At 42.8% G+C, this 16,619-nt stretch overlaps 1 protein-coding gene across 6 annotated transcripts in view; it reads left to right on the top strand.

The window, feature by feature from the left end:
* The window catches only part of myh14 (myosin, heavy chain 14, non-muscle), a 35,303-nt gene extending 19,134 nt beyond the window's left edge, over positions 1-16,169 (top strand). For 3 of the 6 annotated variants that reach the window (XM_037785096.1, XM_037785094.1, XM_037785099.1), the window contains 28 exons: positions 499-704; positions 845-966; positions 1,134-1,203; positions 1,283-1,443; positions 2,979-3,087; positions 3,522-3,653; positions 3,775-3,981; positions 4,163-4,300; positions 4,396-4,519; positions 4,811-4,982; positions 5,092-5,304; positions 5,449-5,593; positions 5,680-5,886; positions 6,065-6,169; positions 6,321-6,473; positions 6,686-6,934; positions 7,023-7,136; positions 7,224-7,322; positions 7,410-7,622; positions 7,701-7,862; positions 7,950-8,078; positions 8,187-8,275; positions 8,360-8,483; positions 8,568-8,776; positions 9,554-9,662; positions 10,149-10,321; positions 10,510-10,533; positions 11,879-16,169. In XM_037785096.1, the coding sequence (XP_037641024.1) occupies positions 499-704; positions 845-966; positions 1,134-1,203; positions 1,283-1,443; positions 2,979-3,087; positions 3,522-3,653; positions 3,775-3,981; positions 4,163-4,300; positions 4,396-4,519; positions 4,811-4,982; positions 5,092-5,304; positions 5,449-5,593; positions 5,680-5,886; positions 6,065-6,169; positions 6,321-6,473; positions 6,686-6,934; positions 7,023-7,136; positions 7,224-7,322; positions 7,410-7,622; positions 7,701-7,862; positions 7,950-8,078; positions 8,187-8,275; positions 8,360-8,483; positions 8,568-8,776; positions 9,554-9,662; positions 10,149-10,321; positions 10,510-10,533; positions 11,879-12,068 (4,148 nt within the window). In that variant the 3' untranslated portion in view covers positions 12,069-16,169. Of the gene's footprint in view, positions 1-498; positions 705-844; positions 967-1,133; positions 1,204-1,282; positions 1,444-2,978; positions 3,088-3,521; positions 3,654-3,774; positions 3,982-4,162; positions 4,301-4,395; positions 4,520-4,810; positions 4,983-5,091; positions 5,305-5,448; positions 5,594-5,679; positions 5,887-6,064; positions 6,170-6,320; positions 6,474-6,685; positions 6,935-7,022; positions 7,137-7,223; positions 7,323-7,409; positions 7,623-7,700; positions 7,863-7,949; positions 8,079-8,186; positions 8,276-8,359; positions 8,484-8,567; positions 8,777-9,553; positions 9,663-10,148; positions 10,322-10,509; positions 10,544-11,878 lie in introns of all 6 variants that reach the window. The other 3 variants (XM_037785095.1, XM_037785100.1, XM_037785098.1) reach the window with 3 other exon arrangements.
* Positions 16,170-16,619: the final 450 nt, after the last annotated feature.

Genomic DNA, 16,619 nt, shown 5'->3' with positions numbered 1-16,619 from the left:
ACAGTACTAACATTTAAGTAGCAACCACAGTATTGGTCTAATAATATTATTAATGTAGATATTTGGCTGATTGTGGAATTGGCAATTTCATGCCATTTTTCTAAGAGTATATCTCTTAATCAGGAACAGAATAAATCATCATGTTCTAAACCTGCAGACATACCTGTCGAGACATGTTCAATACGAACAGGTTAAGCCAGAAAAGGTGTTAAGCACATGCACCGTACTAAGACAGTGTCTGTGTATCTTACTGGCCGATATGGGTGAGCAAATATATGTTGTTGGTATTGGCTTTGAAACCATATCATTGCATCTCTAATGAACTCCTCCATTATCTACCATCTAATATCATCTGTCCAGAGACTTGATAGCAGATGTGTAAGCAGGTGTGAAATCATAACATTCACACAGACATCACCATGCCAAACACTCTTTTCACTCCACTAAACCGATAATTGCTGCTGAAACTGATGCCCTGCTCCATGTGTTTTCGTCCAGTGGACAGAATCATAGGTCTGGACCAGGTGTCGACCGGAGAGAACAGCGGGCCGGTCAATTTCGGCGCGGCGGGGCTGAAGACAAAGAAGGGAATGTTCAGGACCGTCGGTCAGCTTTACAAGGAGTCGCTCACAAAGCTGATGGCCACGCTGAGGAACACCAACCCCAACTTCCTGCGCTGCATCATCCCCAACCACGAGAAGAGGGTAAGATGGGGGGGACTGGATGAGGGGGAAAGGGGATGTGGACACTGTTTTACATCAAAACAGACAAGAAAGCTGGAGGAAAATGTCTGCAACTTTCCATTCTTTTCACTCTTTACTTTCTCTTGTCTGCTTGTTGTCAGGCCGGTAAGCTGTCCCCCAACCTGGTTTTGGACCAGCTGAGGTGTAATGGAGTCCTGGAGGGGATCCGTATCTGCAGACAAGGCTTCCCTAACCGCATCCCATTCCAGGAGTTCAGACAGAGGTGTGTGATTGTATTTTTGTATCACAGAAGAGACAATAGACACCAACACACACTAAATGCTTCATCTAGCACTTTCTCTGGCTCCTGCTAATGACCCTTTTTTACACATCCTCACTCTTGTGTCTCTTGCTCAAACACTCACTTACAAAATCACATTTGTCCTGCAGATATGAGATCCTGACTCCGAATGCTATTCCTCGCACCTTCATGGATGGCAAACAGGCATCAGAACTCATGGTGAGTCATTTTTCAGTAGCTGACATACCGTTTAATGATTCAAATGGTGGAAATCTCCAACAACTGTTTCCTCGTTCAGATCAGAGCTTTGGAGCTGGATCACAACCTGTTCAGAGTGGGTCAGAGTAAAGTCTTCTTCAGAGCTGGAGTCCTGGGTCACCTGGAAGAAGAAAGAGACCTAAAGATCACCGACACCATCATACGCTTCCAGAGCGCCTCCAGAGGCTACCTCGCACGCAAGTAAGAGCATTACCTAAGAGAAAACATTAGCAGAGATAGAGAGAGATATGATAGATACTGAATTATTGTTCCTGTTGGTCATTTTTAAACATTTGTTACATATAAATTGACTTGATTTAACTCAAATCATCAGTCAGTCAACAGTCACTTTCTTACTAAATGAAACTAAAGGGGTAGGAGAAGACAAACATCTTACGCTGGTGGGGTTTCTCTGTAAGGAGTATTTGCTTGCTGCTGTTTAGGTCGCAGTTTTGTATTTCGCCCTTAAAGGAGCATTAATATTTAATCTTTTGCCAGCCCCTATCAGTGACTCCGGAATAGTGTCAGCATTGACAGGTATTTGGCCTGCAAATGACATAAATAATAAAGTTATATTTTTACAATGGAGGCTAACTAATTAGAGGTAAGTTTATTTGTACAGCACATTTCATGCACAAAGGCAATTCAGAGTGCTTTACATAATGCATTAAATCATTAAAATGCAAATTAAAACTGAGACCCCCTTTATACCGGGCATTAAGATGCGTTTTGGGTGATCGGATTGCAATTGGATAGAGATTGACCGCATGAAAGTACAGGTGTAAATGCACCCAAAATGCATTGAGGCATTGTGACCACATTGAACACAAGTGTAAATGCAAATGCGTTTTCAATCCACATGCAACAATTGTGGAACGTGGAAATACGTAAGGCTTGGTCTGTCCGCAGTACCATTTTTTGGGCTCCAGAGCTTCGGTAGTAATCAGCAGTGAATATTCAAGGCTTCGGCCGAGCTCAACCTGCAGGGCACTCCTCTAATCACTGGACCGCTGTGACCAGAGAGATCACCGCCATTGCTCTGTCTGCGCTCAGCGTCTCCTCTCCTCATTCCTCTTTGCGGGCTCCCTCCCCCAAAAATTCAGCGTTTTTGTGTCCGCCCATTACACACCGTCTCTCCGGCAGTGCCCGGCTGCAAGCCTGTGCATAATGCAGCCTCAGGAAGCTTCTGCTCAGCCCTTTCAGAGAGAGCAATCGGATCTCAATGTGGACACTGGAGACACATATTAATACCAGGTTTAAATCTAATCATGGTAAATCATACCTAGATACACTGTGGATACAAGACGCATTTTAAAGCCAGGTGTAAAGGGGGTCTAAGTGTCCCTAGTGATGGCTTTGACTAATTAAATTTCCTCATTCGCTTTTTACCAGTCGCTCAGTTTTAGTGCTGCCCCATCAGTGAGCAGGTATTTGGAAGGTGTAGTGTGAGCATTGGTCAAAAAGGGAGTTCAGCCAAATCTCGGCACCTGTCAAAGTAATCATTAAGTTGTTGATGTTGGTGAACGACCCTACCAAATGCCAGCAGATGTTATTTTATGCTATAGTCTAGCAGGAAAAAAGAGTAAACATTTTATTTAATGCTTAAAGTTTTGGGTTGTCATTAGTTTTGGGTAAAGAAGTGCTAATACCTGATTTAGTTTCTGTGTCTGAAAGAATGATCCACCACCTTGAATCATTTCAGAGATTACCTGCGATTATCTTTTTTTACTTCTCAGAGCCTTCCTGAAGAAGCAGCAGCAGCTGAGCGCCATGAGGGTGATGCAGAGGAACTGTGCTGCTTACCTCAAACTCAGGAACTGGCAGTGGTGGCGGCTGTTCACCAAGGTAGTGAGCACGCAACTACATTACAACACAGACGTGAAATAAACAATATTCACACCTGCAAGTGATCTCTGACACAGCTGAAATGTTTCAGTTTATTTAACTTTTTATTTACTCTGATTTAGTTTCTTTCTACTAGTTAATCAAACTAGCATTGATTAAAAAGTTGTGCTGAAATGTGACAATAAAAATAAAGACAGAAAAATATAATTACTAGTTTGTGCAGGAAGGAAAATATCTCACATCCCAGCACACAAACAAAATTATGAACTAAAGAAAACTCAACTAGGTATTAGAACCTCGCAATTGAAATATGTTGTGAAATTCACACAATGACTTTAGATCTTTGATGAGGGAAATAAAAATAAAACCAAAAGGGATGCAGAAATAAGGGCATCCCTCACATTGACCTCTGACCCTTGTTCTGTGCCAACCAGGTGAAGCCCCTGCTGCAGGTCACCCGGCAAGACGAGGAGATCCAGGTACGGGAGGCCGAGCTCACGAAGGCCAAGGACAATCTCACCCGAGCTGAGATGGACTACACAGAGCTGGACAGGAAACATGCCCAGGTAAACAAAACCTCCATCTTGTTCTGCCGCCGGTTCCCCCTACACTGAAATCCCTCTGCTATGAATCAGTGCCTCTCTCACCACTCGTCCTCCTCCTCCTCCTCTCTTTGTCCCATTCTAGCTGGTAGAGGAGAAGTCAGTGCTGGCCGACCAGCTGCAGGCGGAGGCGGAGCTGTTTGCGGAGGCAGAGGAGATGAGGGCCAGGTTGGCCAGTCGGAAACAGGAGCTGGAGGAGGTGCTGGGAGAGCTGGAGAGTCGATTGGAGGAAGAGGAGGAGAGAGGCAGTCAGTTGACCAATGAGAAGAAGAGGATGCAGCAGAATATTCAGGTTAGGAGATGAACTCTAAAAATATGTAAACAAAAACCAATACTGACTGAGTCATCTGTTCTTTCTGCCAGATTTGCTTAATCATAAAAACAGAATAAAATCTGTAACATTACATTCAAATTGACGTTAGTTTAGTTTTTTTCCATTCCCTGTTACTTAAATTGTGTCCTCTCCTTGCCAGGACCTGGAGGAGCAGTTAGAGGAGGAGGAAAGTGCCCGACAGCGCCTCCTGCTGGAGAAGGTTACCTTGGAGACCAAAGTGAAGAGTCTGGAAACCGACCTGCTGACTGCGGTGGAGCAGAGAGACCGACTCAGCAAGGTGGGCATCACATTATAACGCTTTGTGCATCATTGTTCACATATTTGTACACGTTTCATGATCCAATGCAATGTTGTTGTTGTTTCTCTGAGCAGGAGAAGAAACAGTTTGAGGAGCGTCTGAGCGAGGTGACCGATCAGCTCACTGAGGAAGAGGAGAAATCCAAAAGTCTGAACAAACTCAAGAACAAACAGGAGGCTGTCATCGCTGACCTAGAGGGTAAATGTCCTTATGTCACTGAATGACACAATTTTCTTCTGAAAATGAATGAATAATTGTAAAAAATATGATCTCAGTATTAAACTAAAATAATTATCACCATCTTTTTAGCTATAGCTAGAGGATTTTAGCACCCTACTTGTGAATACAAAGCAACCTCCCAACCTTGTCATTCACAGTCATAGTTCATTAGTAGTTGACTGGAGACTGGTGGTATCCTTGTTAACCAACTTTGTCTGTTACTGTTCAATACTGCGATCTATAATCTGTCACATCTACAACCTTGTGCAGAGCGCCTGAAGCGTGAGGAGCAAGGTCGCCTAGAGCAGGAGAAGTGGAGGAGGAGGATGGAGAACGACTCAGTGGAGGCCCAGGAGCAGCTGTCGGACCTGGGCATGCTGTCCGGCGAGCTGAGGGGCAGCTTATCTCAGAAGGAGAAGGAAATCACCACCCTGCAGGGCCGGTGAGACACAGGACGACATGTGATAGACGCAGTAACACAAATAAAGTCATAGATCTTTCACACGACATCGCCTCCCCTTAATCCATCTGTCTTTGTCTGTTTCTGTTAGGTTGGAGGAGGAAGGAGCGCGCCGTGCGGAAGCTCAGAGGGCGCTGAGGGAGGCCATGTCCCAGGTGTCTGAGCTGAAGGAGGAAGTGGAGAATGAGCGAGGGATGAGGGAAAGGGCGGAGAAACAGAGGAGAGACCTGGGGGAGGAGCTGGAGGCTTTGAGAACTGAGCTGGAGGACACTCTGGACACCACAGCTGCGCAGCAGGAGCTAAGGTAAATGATAATAAATTATCATAAATTTAGGCTTTGATTGTTCACTTTTTGTGTTTCTGTTGTCAGATCAGGATTGAAAAAGAAAATATAATAAAAGGGAAAGAATTAGACCCCTTTGACCCATTTCCTCTTCCGCCTACACAGGTCTCGTCGGGAGGCGGAGTTAAATGACCTCCAGCGGTGTGTTGAAGAGGAGACTCGCCGCCACGAGGTCCAGCTATCAGAGCTCAGAGTCAAACACAGCGCTGCCATAGACAACCTCCAGGAACAGCTGGACAATAGCAAGAGAGTAAGCGGGACATAGATGCAAATTCAAAAGCACATGCACGTGTAAACATGTCGCTCATCAGGTGTCGTGTCCGTGTTCTCTTTCAGGCACGTCAGTCCCTGGAGAAGACCAAGACAGTGCTGGAGGAGGAGAGGCAGAATTTGAGTTCCGAGCTCAAGAGCCTCCAAGCGGGCCGCACGGAGAGCGAGAGAGGCCGCAAGAGGGCCGAGGGTCAGCTGCAGGAGCTCGGTGCCCGACTGGCTCAGGCTGACCGAGAGAGGGAGGACAGGGAGGAGCGGGTGCACAAGCTACAGGTGCAAATGGATCCAAACGCACTGATATTAAACCTTCAATTTATATGTTTAGTTTTTTTGTGTTCAAATAGGTGTTGCTTTGTATGTTTTGAACGTCACAAAATCAGACTGTAGTTCTGCAGTGAAGAGATCCTCTTGTATTAGTTCTGTACCTTTATCCCCACTCTGTCTTTTTCAGGTTGAGATTGAGACTCTCTCCGGCAGCGTGTCCTCCTCTGACACCAAATCCCTTCGTCTCACTAAAGAGGTCAGCGGCCTGGAGAGCCAGCTGCACGATGCAAAGGTAACAAAGTGAAACGCACACAGACACCAGGGTTAGGTCAGGTGTGATATTAGACTACAGCCACTTAAGAGAACGTTTTTTAGTACACCCACACATGCACAGGCTTGTCGCCGGGCTCTGGTTGACCCTCTCGTTTTTTCTTCTCTCTCAGGAGCTGCTGCAGGATGAAACTCGTCAAAAGATGGCTCTGGGCTCGAGGGTGCGAGCGCTGGAGGAGGAGAAGAACGGACTGATGGAAAGACTTGAGGAGGAGGAGGAGAGAGCCAAAGAGTTGACCCGGCAGATTCAGACTCATACCCAGCAGGTAAGTCAAGAGACCCACGTGGGCTTTGTTTAGCTCTGTAACTGCTGCTTCATCTGAAAATAGATGTCAGTCAATTCATTTATGTTATTCCAGACCATGGTGTAAAAGATTTCTTATATTTCAAATTGTTTATAACATCCCCTAATAATTCACAATATCCAAAGATATAAAACTCATGGTTGTTATAAATTATGAACCCCTCTCTGCTTCAGTTGGCAGAGCTTCGTAAGCAGTCAGAGGAGGTGAACACTGCGGTGGAGACCGGAGAAGAGACGCGCAGGAAACTCCAGAGAGAGCTGGACAGTGCCGTCCAGCGGGAGCGTCAGAGGGAGGAGGAGAAGGAAAGGGTGGAGAGGCAGAGGGAGCGACTGAGGGAGGAGATAGAGGACATGACCCTCGCCCTGCAGAGAGAGAGACAGAACTGCACGGCCCTGGAGAAGAGGCAGAAGAAGTTTGACCAGGTCAGAGCCTAATCAGTTTTCTTCCATGCAAAAATACTCCTGAAATGTCTTCCCTTGTTGTCTAACTTTGTCTCCGTCACCCCGTCAGTGTCTGGCAGAGGAGAAGGCGGTGAGTGCTCGGCTGGCAGAGGAAAGGGACAGAGCAGAAGCAGACAGCCGAGAGAAGGAGACGAGATATCTGGCTCTTTCCAGAGCACTGCAGGTAAACTAATTGACAGCAGACAGTACAAGGATTTTTATGCGTCTGTGATTGTGGTGATTAATCTTCTTCTTGTGTTTCTGTGTGTAGGAGGCTCAGGACCAAAGGGAAGAGCTAGAGAGGTCCAACAAGCAGCTCCGTCTGGAAATGGAACAGCTTGTAAACCAGCAGGACGACGTCGGCAAGAGCGTAAGAATCTTCCTCTTGGGACTCCGTTGGTTATTTCTCTGTCTGATTCCTCAGTGAGTCACCGCCTTTTATCTGCTCTTGCGTCAGGTCCATGAGCTGGAGCGCACTCGCAGGTCTTTAGAAACAGAAGCCCAGAACCTTCGAGTTCAGTCGCAGGAGCTGGAGGAGGAGCTGACGGAAGCGGAGAACTCGAGGCTGAGGCTGGAGGTCACCCTGCAGGCGCTCAAGGCTCAGTTCGAGAGGGAGATAAGCACCAACGAGGAGAAGGGAGAGGAGAAGAGGAGGGCGCTTAGCAAACAGGTAGAGAGAGAGGAAATCACAGTGTGTGTTGTTGATGTTCCTCTCTCCAGATCACTCAAAACTTTCTTATCCTCCCAGGTGAGGGAGTTGGAGATCCAGCTGGAGGAGGAGAGGACTCAGCGGTCTCAGGCCACGTCGTCCAAGAAGCAGTTGGAAGCAGAACTGCAGGAAGCCGAAACCCAGGTGGAGACAGCCAGCCGCGGGAAAGAGGAGGCTGTGAAGCAGCTCCGGAGGCTGCAGGTAAAGACATTTTCCAATGCATAAACATTGATTTTCTGTACTTGTCAATGGCCTGCATTTTTTTTTTAAATTCTCTATTTGTCACAGGGTCAAATGAAGGAAGTTCTGCGCGAGCTAGACGAGAGCAGGTTGTCTCGGGAGGAGGTGACCGCACAGTCGAAAGACAGCGAAAAGAAGATCCAAACTCTGGAGGCAGAAGTCCTGCAGTTCACGGAGGTGCGTCTACTTAACTGAAACCCAGCAGAAATATTAAGATATAATGCTTTTAAAATGGTGTTCTGAGTAACTTTTGAACCCCCATCTGCATTCATTTTATCTGTGTAGGAGCTTTCTGTATCAGAGAGGCAGAAGAGACAGGCTCAGCAGGAGAGAGACGAGATGGCCGACGAGATGGTCAACAGCAGCTCTGGAAAGTTAGTATCACTTTACTACGGATATATTATATTAATCAACGTGTTCTTGGTTGGTTGGTTTACTAAAATATACTGTTTGTCCAGGACCGCAATGTTTGAAGAGAAGCGCAGGTTGGACGCACGAGTCAGTCAGCTGGAGGAGGAGCTGGAGGAGGAGCAGAGTAACTCTGAACTGCTGGCGGAGAGACAAAGGAAGACGGCTCTACAGGTACAGTAAATGTAACTGCACACACACATCCACCACTCTCTCTTGTAAGTGCACTTCTTCATTGCTGCTCTGCTTGCTGGCCAGATGGAGACTATGACCGTGCAGCTGCAGGGAGAGAGGACTTTGGCCCAGAAGGCCGAGGCGGCTCGGGAGCAGCTGGAGAGGCAGAACAAGGAGCTGAAGACCCGATTGGGAGAGATGGAGGGAGCAGTGAGGGGAAAGCACCGGCTCAGCGTCGCCGCCCTGGAGGCCAAGATAGAGTCGATGGAGGAGCAGCTGGAGCAGGAGAGACAGTGAGAGAAACACACACTTTAGTACAGATAATTAAAACAACAGATATGCCTTTTTTCTCTTTTTTAACTTTGTATTTCTTGTTTTTATGGGGAGAATTGAACAGAGAATAAAAATAATAATGAGGGTCAATACAAATTTTATGCATAAAAGTTGACTCTATATTAAAGGTTACTTTTTCAAATTTCAAAGCCAGTTTTATTTATTTAACTCATCCAGTACCTATAAAATAAATATAGGCTAAGCCTATATTTATTTTTTCTCTATAGTGTCAACTGTTAAACTGTTATGTTAATTTTGCACTCAAGTTCATAAAACAAGAAAATACTCCGTACTTTTCATTTGTCGAGTATTTAATTCGCACAGGAGTGTACAAAAATAGGCTTTACCATGTGGTTATTTAATTGAGACTATTTATTTATTGAATTACCAGAAAACATGCTATATCGTGATGTATATCGTTATCGAGATATGAAATGACCTATATTGGAATAGAAGATTTTGGCCATATCGTCCAGCCCTACTTTATATTGAATGTACCACTTTTAAGGACGGTCAGCAGTGGGATATAGGATATAAAATGGTTTTAGATAAAACCAGTCTCAGTGTTTAAATTAAGATGTGTTTGTCACAATATGCAATGGAGATTTTTAATTCATTGAACCTCCCTCCAAAAACATCAGAATGCCCATAAAACACAATTAGATGGTAATGTGTTACAGATGTCTTGAACTGCTTGGTGCAACAGGTATCTTATCATGAACTTTTCCGTCTCTCAGGGAACGAGCCATCGCCAACAAACTGATGCGGAAGACGGAGAAGAAACTGAAGGAGGTGATGATGCAGGCAGAAGACGAGAGAAGACACGCAGACCAGTACAGAGAACAGGTAAGAACATTAACATTATCCACAAGAGGATACTCTTAATATTATAGCTGGAGACAGAGCATTAAATAATCATTTAATGGGGGTCAGGTCAGCTAAACTCGCTGCTCTAATTGTTACCCAGTGTTGAAAAATCATCCTAAAATGAGTGATTTATCCGGCTCAGTCCAACCTAATCCTAATCCCGCCCCGGCATCTGTGTGTTCAATGGGAAGCTAGAGCGTATTCCACCAAAAAATAAATCCATCAGCCCCAGCAGAGACACTGACTCTCCTCCCAAAACATCATCGGTGATAATCTGTTGGGTTTAATCTGACTCCTGATCCCTATCAGCCCTCCTGGTCCCAGACTAATCTGTCTCTTCATATATATTTGTCCCCTTCTCTTCTTGTTCCCCTCTTTCCTCCGATCTCGTATCTCACCCTGACCTCTGCGATACGCTCCGTCCTTTTCCTCCTCTCTCCTCCTCTCCCCCCTTCCTCCTCCTAGCTGGATAAATCGATGGTGCGCCTGAAGCAGCTGAAGAGGCAGCTGGAGGAGGTGGAGGAGGACAACTCTCGCTCCAACGCCCAGAAGAGGAAGCTGCAGAGAGAGATGGAGGAGCTCACCGACAGCAGCCAGAGCATGATGCGAGAGATCACCTCGCTCCGCGGCCAGCTCAGGTACCCCTGTTTGTTTGTGTGTCTGCACGTATTTTCTGTGTTTGAATGATCATTTGTTGTTGTTTTGTTTGTTTTTAACCCCCCATTAACTCATTATCATTTGTTTTGTTGTGCTCTTTTGTTGCATCCGTTTGTGTCCATCTAACATTGACAAACTGTCCATCTGTGTCCGTCACACCAACACTCAGCCTGCCTGAATGGAGAGCAGATCAGTAGGTCAATGTGTGTGTCATCTTTTTATTATTTCTGTGCATCTGTGTGTGTGTGTGGAAGGGTGGAAGCTTAATGGACATGTACAGTTCATACAGTACATGTGTTGTTTTTTTATCGTTTACTTTTTTGCGCATTTCATCTGTAGTTACATAACGTATGTCATGTAGGCGATTTAATGATATCTTATGTTGCTAAACCTCTTTCCCTTCATGTATTATTCCACTGTTATTCTGCTTTTCTCCTAAGAACTAATATCACCAAATCAATTAATTGATTTGGATCAACAACCATTAATTAGTGACTGATTAATCATTTAAGTAATTTATCAAGCAAAAATGCAAGCAAACATTCCAGCTTTTCAAAATGTTAAAATTTGCTGCTTTCTTTGTTTTATATCTTTGTGAATCGAGAATGTTTTGGTTTTGGACTGTTGGTCGGACAAAACAAGTAAATTTGAAGACATCTCTTTGAACTTGTGATCTACATTTTTCTCTATTTTCTGACACTTTTTAGACCGAACAGTTAATTGATTAAATTGAAAAATAGTCAGATTAATCGATGTGAGAAGCAGCCTTAGTTTTAAGTAAATAAATCCCTAATCGTGTTGGGCTCAATACAATGCAATATAATATTGTATTATATTCTTTTATGGAAATTTAGTTTAAAAAGGTTATTATATTATGTACAGTATTATATAGGATATCATTTAATTTAATGTTATTTTATATACAGTATATACTTTATATAGGACAAGACATTTGCCTATTTACAACAGCTGATATTGAATGTAACATAGGGTACTACAGAGAGTGTTGCATTATTGGTTGTTTGTAGCCTTCATGCTAAGCTAGGGAGTTTCTTCAAGTCTAGTGTGTTTTTTAGTATTACTCAGTTCTTGAAGTGTCCAGGAAGCCCAGTTTAACCTACAGATGTTTCTGATGGCTCCTGAAAGTGTTTTCACTGACTTCCTGATGAGTAAAAAGTAAAGTCAAAAGTGGCTCCCAATGTCTTTGCAGAAACCGACCGGATAACAGCCAAAGAAAATAATTTTGACCGTGTGCAAATACGTGACTGATAGACAAGCTGCACTCATACGTTCGTTTTCACAATAAAAACATTACTGGACAAACAGTATCTCTGGGACAAGAAGGACTAGATTAAAAAGTCTCAAAAGTGCTTTGTATCTTACTAAAGGCGATTTCCAAAATCAGGTGTTGGGAGAGGTTTGGTGGATTCATAATCAGGCTCTTCTTATATTCGGACCAATACGGTAGTTTTCCAGAGAATTGCGCTCAGCTGTTTCACAGAAGGACATGCTATAAATGTGTTTCTCTTCTTGTCCAGGCGTGCTCCGTTGCCCCTGGCGATGCGTGGACGCAGAGCGCTGGTCGACGACCTCTCGTTGGAGAACTCTGACTCGGAGGAGCCCCCAGCCTCGCCCACCCCCTCCTCTGGACTCCCAGGGACCCCGACTCCCTCCTCTGAACACAGCCTGGACCCTCCGCCGCCCTACAGCGTCAACAACACAGAGTGACGCACAACATAGACTCAGTTACACAGATAACACACACACACACACACACACACACACACACACACACACACACACACGTCGGCCTCTCACAGCCTCAACTACTCAGGGGTGAAGGAGTGACATGCACATAACAACACTGTAGTTTATGAAAGTAAATTTAAGATGAATACATCAGGCGCTATAACTGTAAAACAACCTCACGGAAAAAGTGTAAAAATGAGATTTTACAAAGAGGCAACTGGAATTAATTTTTATTTTGTAACAAACTGTGACATAAAAAAAACGACATAACAACAAAGACTGGAAATTTCTACATTACATCTCTGTAATGCACTTCTGAGAAACTAAACTACATTTCCCAGAGTTCCGAGGGGAAAGTGAATTATTATCAACTAATTTCATGATGCTGTACAATAATTAGAGGGCAGAAAATGTTGTGGTGGTTAAATCTTTTACATTAGGAGGTATTTAAAAGCTAAGCCATGTTGAACTCTTTGATGAAGATTATACAGTATATATATATACAGTATATATACAATCTGATTTCATTAAGGGCTGCTAGAGGGTGAAAATACTTCTGGAGGGTGTTGAGACAATCTGTATAAGCAGTCAACAAGAGAAGTCAAATACGCACACGGAACAATGTGATTTCTGACGTTTTCATATGTCAGTTTTAAAAAAACATTAAATGAGAGACTTGGAATAATCCGGCAAAGAGTGGCGAACATTTTGGGTGAGGTAGCAGAAGAGAAATGGCATTTAGTAACCGATATTTAATTAAACTTTTATTGTAAATGGTTGATCAGAAACCGGGAAGCATTACACTACGTTCCATAACATATTATCTAATTTTCATATAATTTGTCAGAATTGTAGAGACGCAAACATTTGACCGTAAAAAAAGCATTCAAGTTGTATTAAATGATTAAATCCTTTTTCTGTAGATTAGAAACAGTACGTTGTTAGACAAAGCAGTAGGTAGTATTAGATAGTTTCTTTAACTAAAGTCTTAACATATCGCTTCAGAAATTTGAATTTGTATAATTTATATCCAATGTGAACTTAAGTTATTGATCGCTGGTTATTTTCTGTGCGACTCTTCTCGTCTCGTGGGGAAGCTCGTTAGTCGGATCATTTCTGCTCCTGCTGGCGCCGAGCTCGGCAGTTCAGCGTTATGGCGTCTGGTCTCAGAGGTGAATTTGCATGGAAGACCTTTCTGGTGGATAACTGGTTTGACTGGTTGCTGGTGTAGAAAAGAAAATGTATGGGTTGTCTACCGCGGCAACATAACTATAAATAACCTGGAGAACTGTATTAATTGATCTTTTTATCCAAAGCAGAACAAATTATGACTTTTCTTTTTCTTGTTTTAGACTGATGAACACATCACGTTTTATTTTGACGAGCATCTTGTACATTGTAATTTTGATTTTTACTGATTATCTGTGTAAATTATTGATCAAACAAAGCTTTTGTGTTTAACCAAATGGTGGGCGTATGGATGAGAAAAAGGGACTTAAATAAGTAGTAAACGTAGAGTAGCTGTAGAATAGATGAAAGGAGTAGAGGCTGGTGAGCTTTTCTACTTTTACTCAGTAGAATAAACTCCGTCTCTGCTCCCCGTTCCTGTGTAGAATAACTGAGCACGAGACTCAAAGCATTTTCAGATACTAGTAGTAATAGATAAAAAATGGAGGCATTGAGGAATGAATTTTTATGAAGCAAACGGCAAGTAGAACAAAAAGTAGATTTTTTTTTACCCTAGCTATTGACTCAAAATGAGAAACGTGTGTCAACCAGACACACGCAGCTTGATGACCCTGCTGTGAAACAAACAATGTTTTTGTGAAACCTGGTTTCAAATATGTTTTTCTTTTGGTGAACCATCTCCATTTTCCTCAGCATGTTGTATTTATTGTTTAACAGACAGTTTAAAGGTCCTTTTTATGCCTCCGCACCGGCGACAGCCGTGGCCGGAGGCTAGGGTTGGTCGATATGTTAAACTTTTCCAACCGGCAGCTGAGCAGCTCTCGCTCTTCGGAGGCAGACCGTTAAATTAACAAAATATAACGACAAACATTGCCCAAAAATTACCCAAAAAAGAGCAATATGTTTTCAGGTTGTCCACCAAACATCCACTTGGACTCAAGGATGAACTGATAGATTTTGGTTGTCAAAGGTCACTGTGACCTCACAAAACATGTTTTTGGCCATAACTGAAGAATTCATATGCCAATTATGACAATTCACAGAAATGTCTAACAGGATGAAGTGATGACATTTTGGACACACATGGATGTAAACTGCAACTTGACTTGTTGGTGGAGGCATAAAACCGCGATGCGGTAATTCTAGTTAATTGTATTTTTGTTCACGACCTTCTTCAGCACCCGTTTGCCTGTCATAGCTTTAAGGCTGTCCAGGAAGTAAATGTGATGTCTAGATTTTAACGTAGACACAAATAACAATGTTGTAAAGAAGTAATTCAGCATTTTGGGAAATACACTTATTCGCTTTCTTGCGGAGAGTTAGATGAGAAGATTGATACCATTTTAATGTCTGCATACTAAATATGAAGCTACATCCAGCAGCTGGTTAGCATAGCTTAGCATAAAGACTGGAAACAAAGGGAAACTAGAGCTAGTTTAGTTCTGTCTGAAGGTAATAAAACACACCTACCAGCATCTCTAAAGTGCTCTAATTAACACTTATATTCATGTTCAAGAACAAAAAAATATAAATAATTGTAAAAACAAGTTGCATTTTTACAGGTGGTTATATGGCGGACTGTTTTTGGGCGCTGTAGGAATACACTGCACTCAGCTGAGAAGTAGTCTGGCATTTAACCGCCTGTAAAAACGTGGCTTGTCGCTTTTACACTTGTTTTTTCTACAGACTAAACAAACAAGATAAAATGGGTTAACAGGTGAGCTTTAGAGATGCTGGTAGGTGTGTCTTGTTTCCCCGTTTCCAGTCTTTGTGCTAAGCTAAGCTAAAAGTCTTCTGGCTGGTGCTTCATATTTACCTACAGACATAAGAGCGATATGGACCTTCTCGTCTAACTCGACAAAAATGCCTTGACGGAAAATAATCCTATTTCCCAAATGAAGAACTATACCTTCAATATAAAGAATGTCACTGACGCTTTAACTTTTATTTGCAACAAAAGAAAGATAAATCACAGATGTTGCTCTGAATGTTATCTTTGTATTCTGGTTATATTTACCAGATGGCAAAGGACCAGTACAGTCGGTAAACAGGGTTCATTACTGCTCCCTCCTCTTCCTTCTGTTTTAAATTCACAGGTATATAATTTAATGAAACAGCAATGCAAATCTAGCATCTGCATAACGAGAACAATAAGCGTGTACAGTGCTAACGTCCCCGTATCCATCTTTTTCTTTTCTTTTTTGCCATGCCAGGTTCACCGTGATTCACAGTCAGTGACAGGTGACGAAAGATCAAGAAAGAGTTTGACTACTGACGACATATATTTAACGCCCTATTAAAGGGTTTTATTTTTTATTTTCTGTATGTACAATTCTTTTATTTTAGCAATATGCAATTGATTTAGTTTGAAGCTGTGTGTTTATTTTTTAAGATATTGTGTAAACGCTGCACTTTACACATTACCAGTGGAGGTAAACGGAGCCGGACATTGCCAGTACGTCATGTATGCTCTGTCAGGTTGTGACTTATCTCAAATAGGCCGACATTAAGCATTAAGCCAAATGAGCTGACATCGCGTGTCATCACGACACAATCTGTCACTCTGAACTGTTCACTTAAATGTCGTAATCTCAGAATGTCGTATCAAACGTCTAAACGTGGCGACTTTGTTCACGCCTTGACAGACCAAAATCTGAAGACACGTGATTGAGCTGCTGGAACGAGAACAGTTCTGTTCGCCCGTAGCAAGAGACGAGGCCGGTGCTTCTCTAAGGTGTTATTTTTCTCTCTGTGTTTCTTTATGGCTACTGTGGAACTTGAAACATTTTGGAAAAAAATTGTTTTATTGTTTTAGCCTTTTTTTTGGTTAATGATGCTGTAATTATAAAACATCTGACTGGGGTTAACTTTAATATATGTCGTTGGTTTTGATCTTTGTGTTTCTGTGTGTTTCTTTGAGAACTTGAGCTGGGCACATTTACCCAAGTAATTTACTTCAGTACACATTGGAGGTACTTGTACTTTGCTTGAGTATTTCCATGTCAAGCTACTTTATACTTCTACTCCACTACATTTCAGAGGGAAATATTTTACTTTGTACTGCTACATTTATCAGATTTTTAGGGCTGTCAAAGTTAACGCGATAATAACACATAGCGGGTTCAGTTTTAAAGCTGAAGATACTGTCATCATATGAAACTAGAAAACCTAAGAAATCCATTGGTACAAACCATGTCATGCTATCGTGTCGCAAAGAAGGCTAAACAACGCTCCAAACTTGCGCTAAATTTTGGCAAGGAAAATTGTCATGGCCATTTTCAAAGGGGTCCCTTGACCTCTGACCTCAAGATATGTGAATGTAAATGGGTTCTATGGGTACCC

Source organism: Sebastes umbrosus, chromosome 11 (genome assembly GCF_015220745.1).
Source record: "Sebastes umbrosus isolate fSebUmb1 chromosome 11, fSebUmb1.pri, whole genome shotgun sequence".
In the NCBI taxonomy this organism is placed as follows: domain Eukaryota; kingdom Metazoa; phylum Chordata; class Actinopteri; order Perciformes; family Sebastidae; genus Sebastes; species Sebastes umbrosus.
The sequence above is the reverse complement of the archived record's forward strand: the minus strand, read 5'-3'. Positions and strand labels throughout refer to the sequence as shown.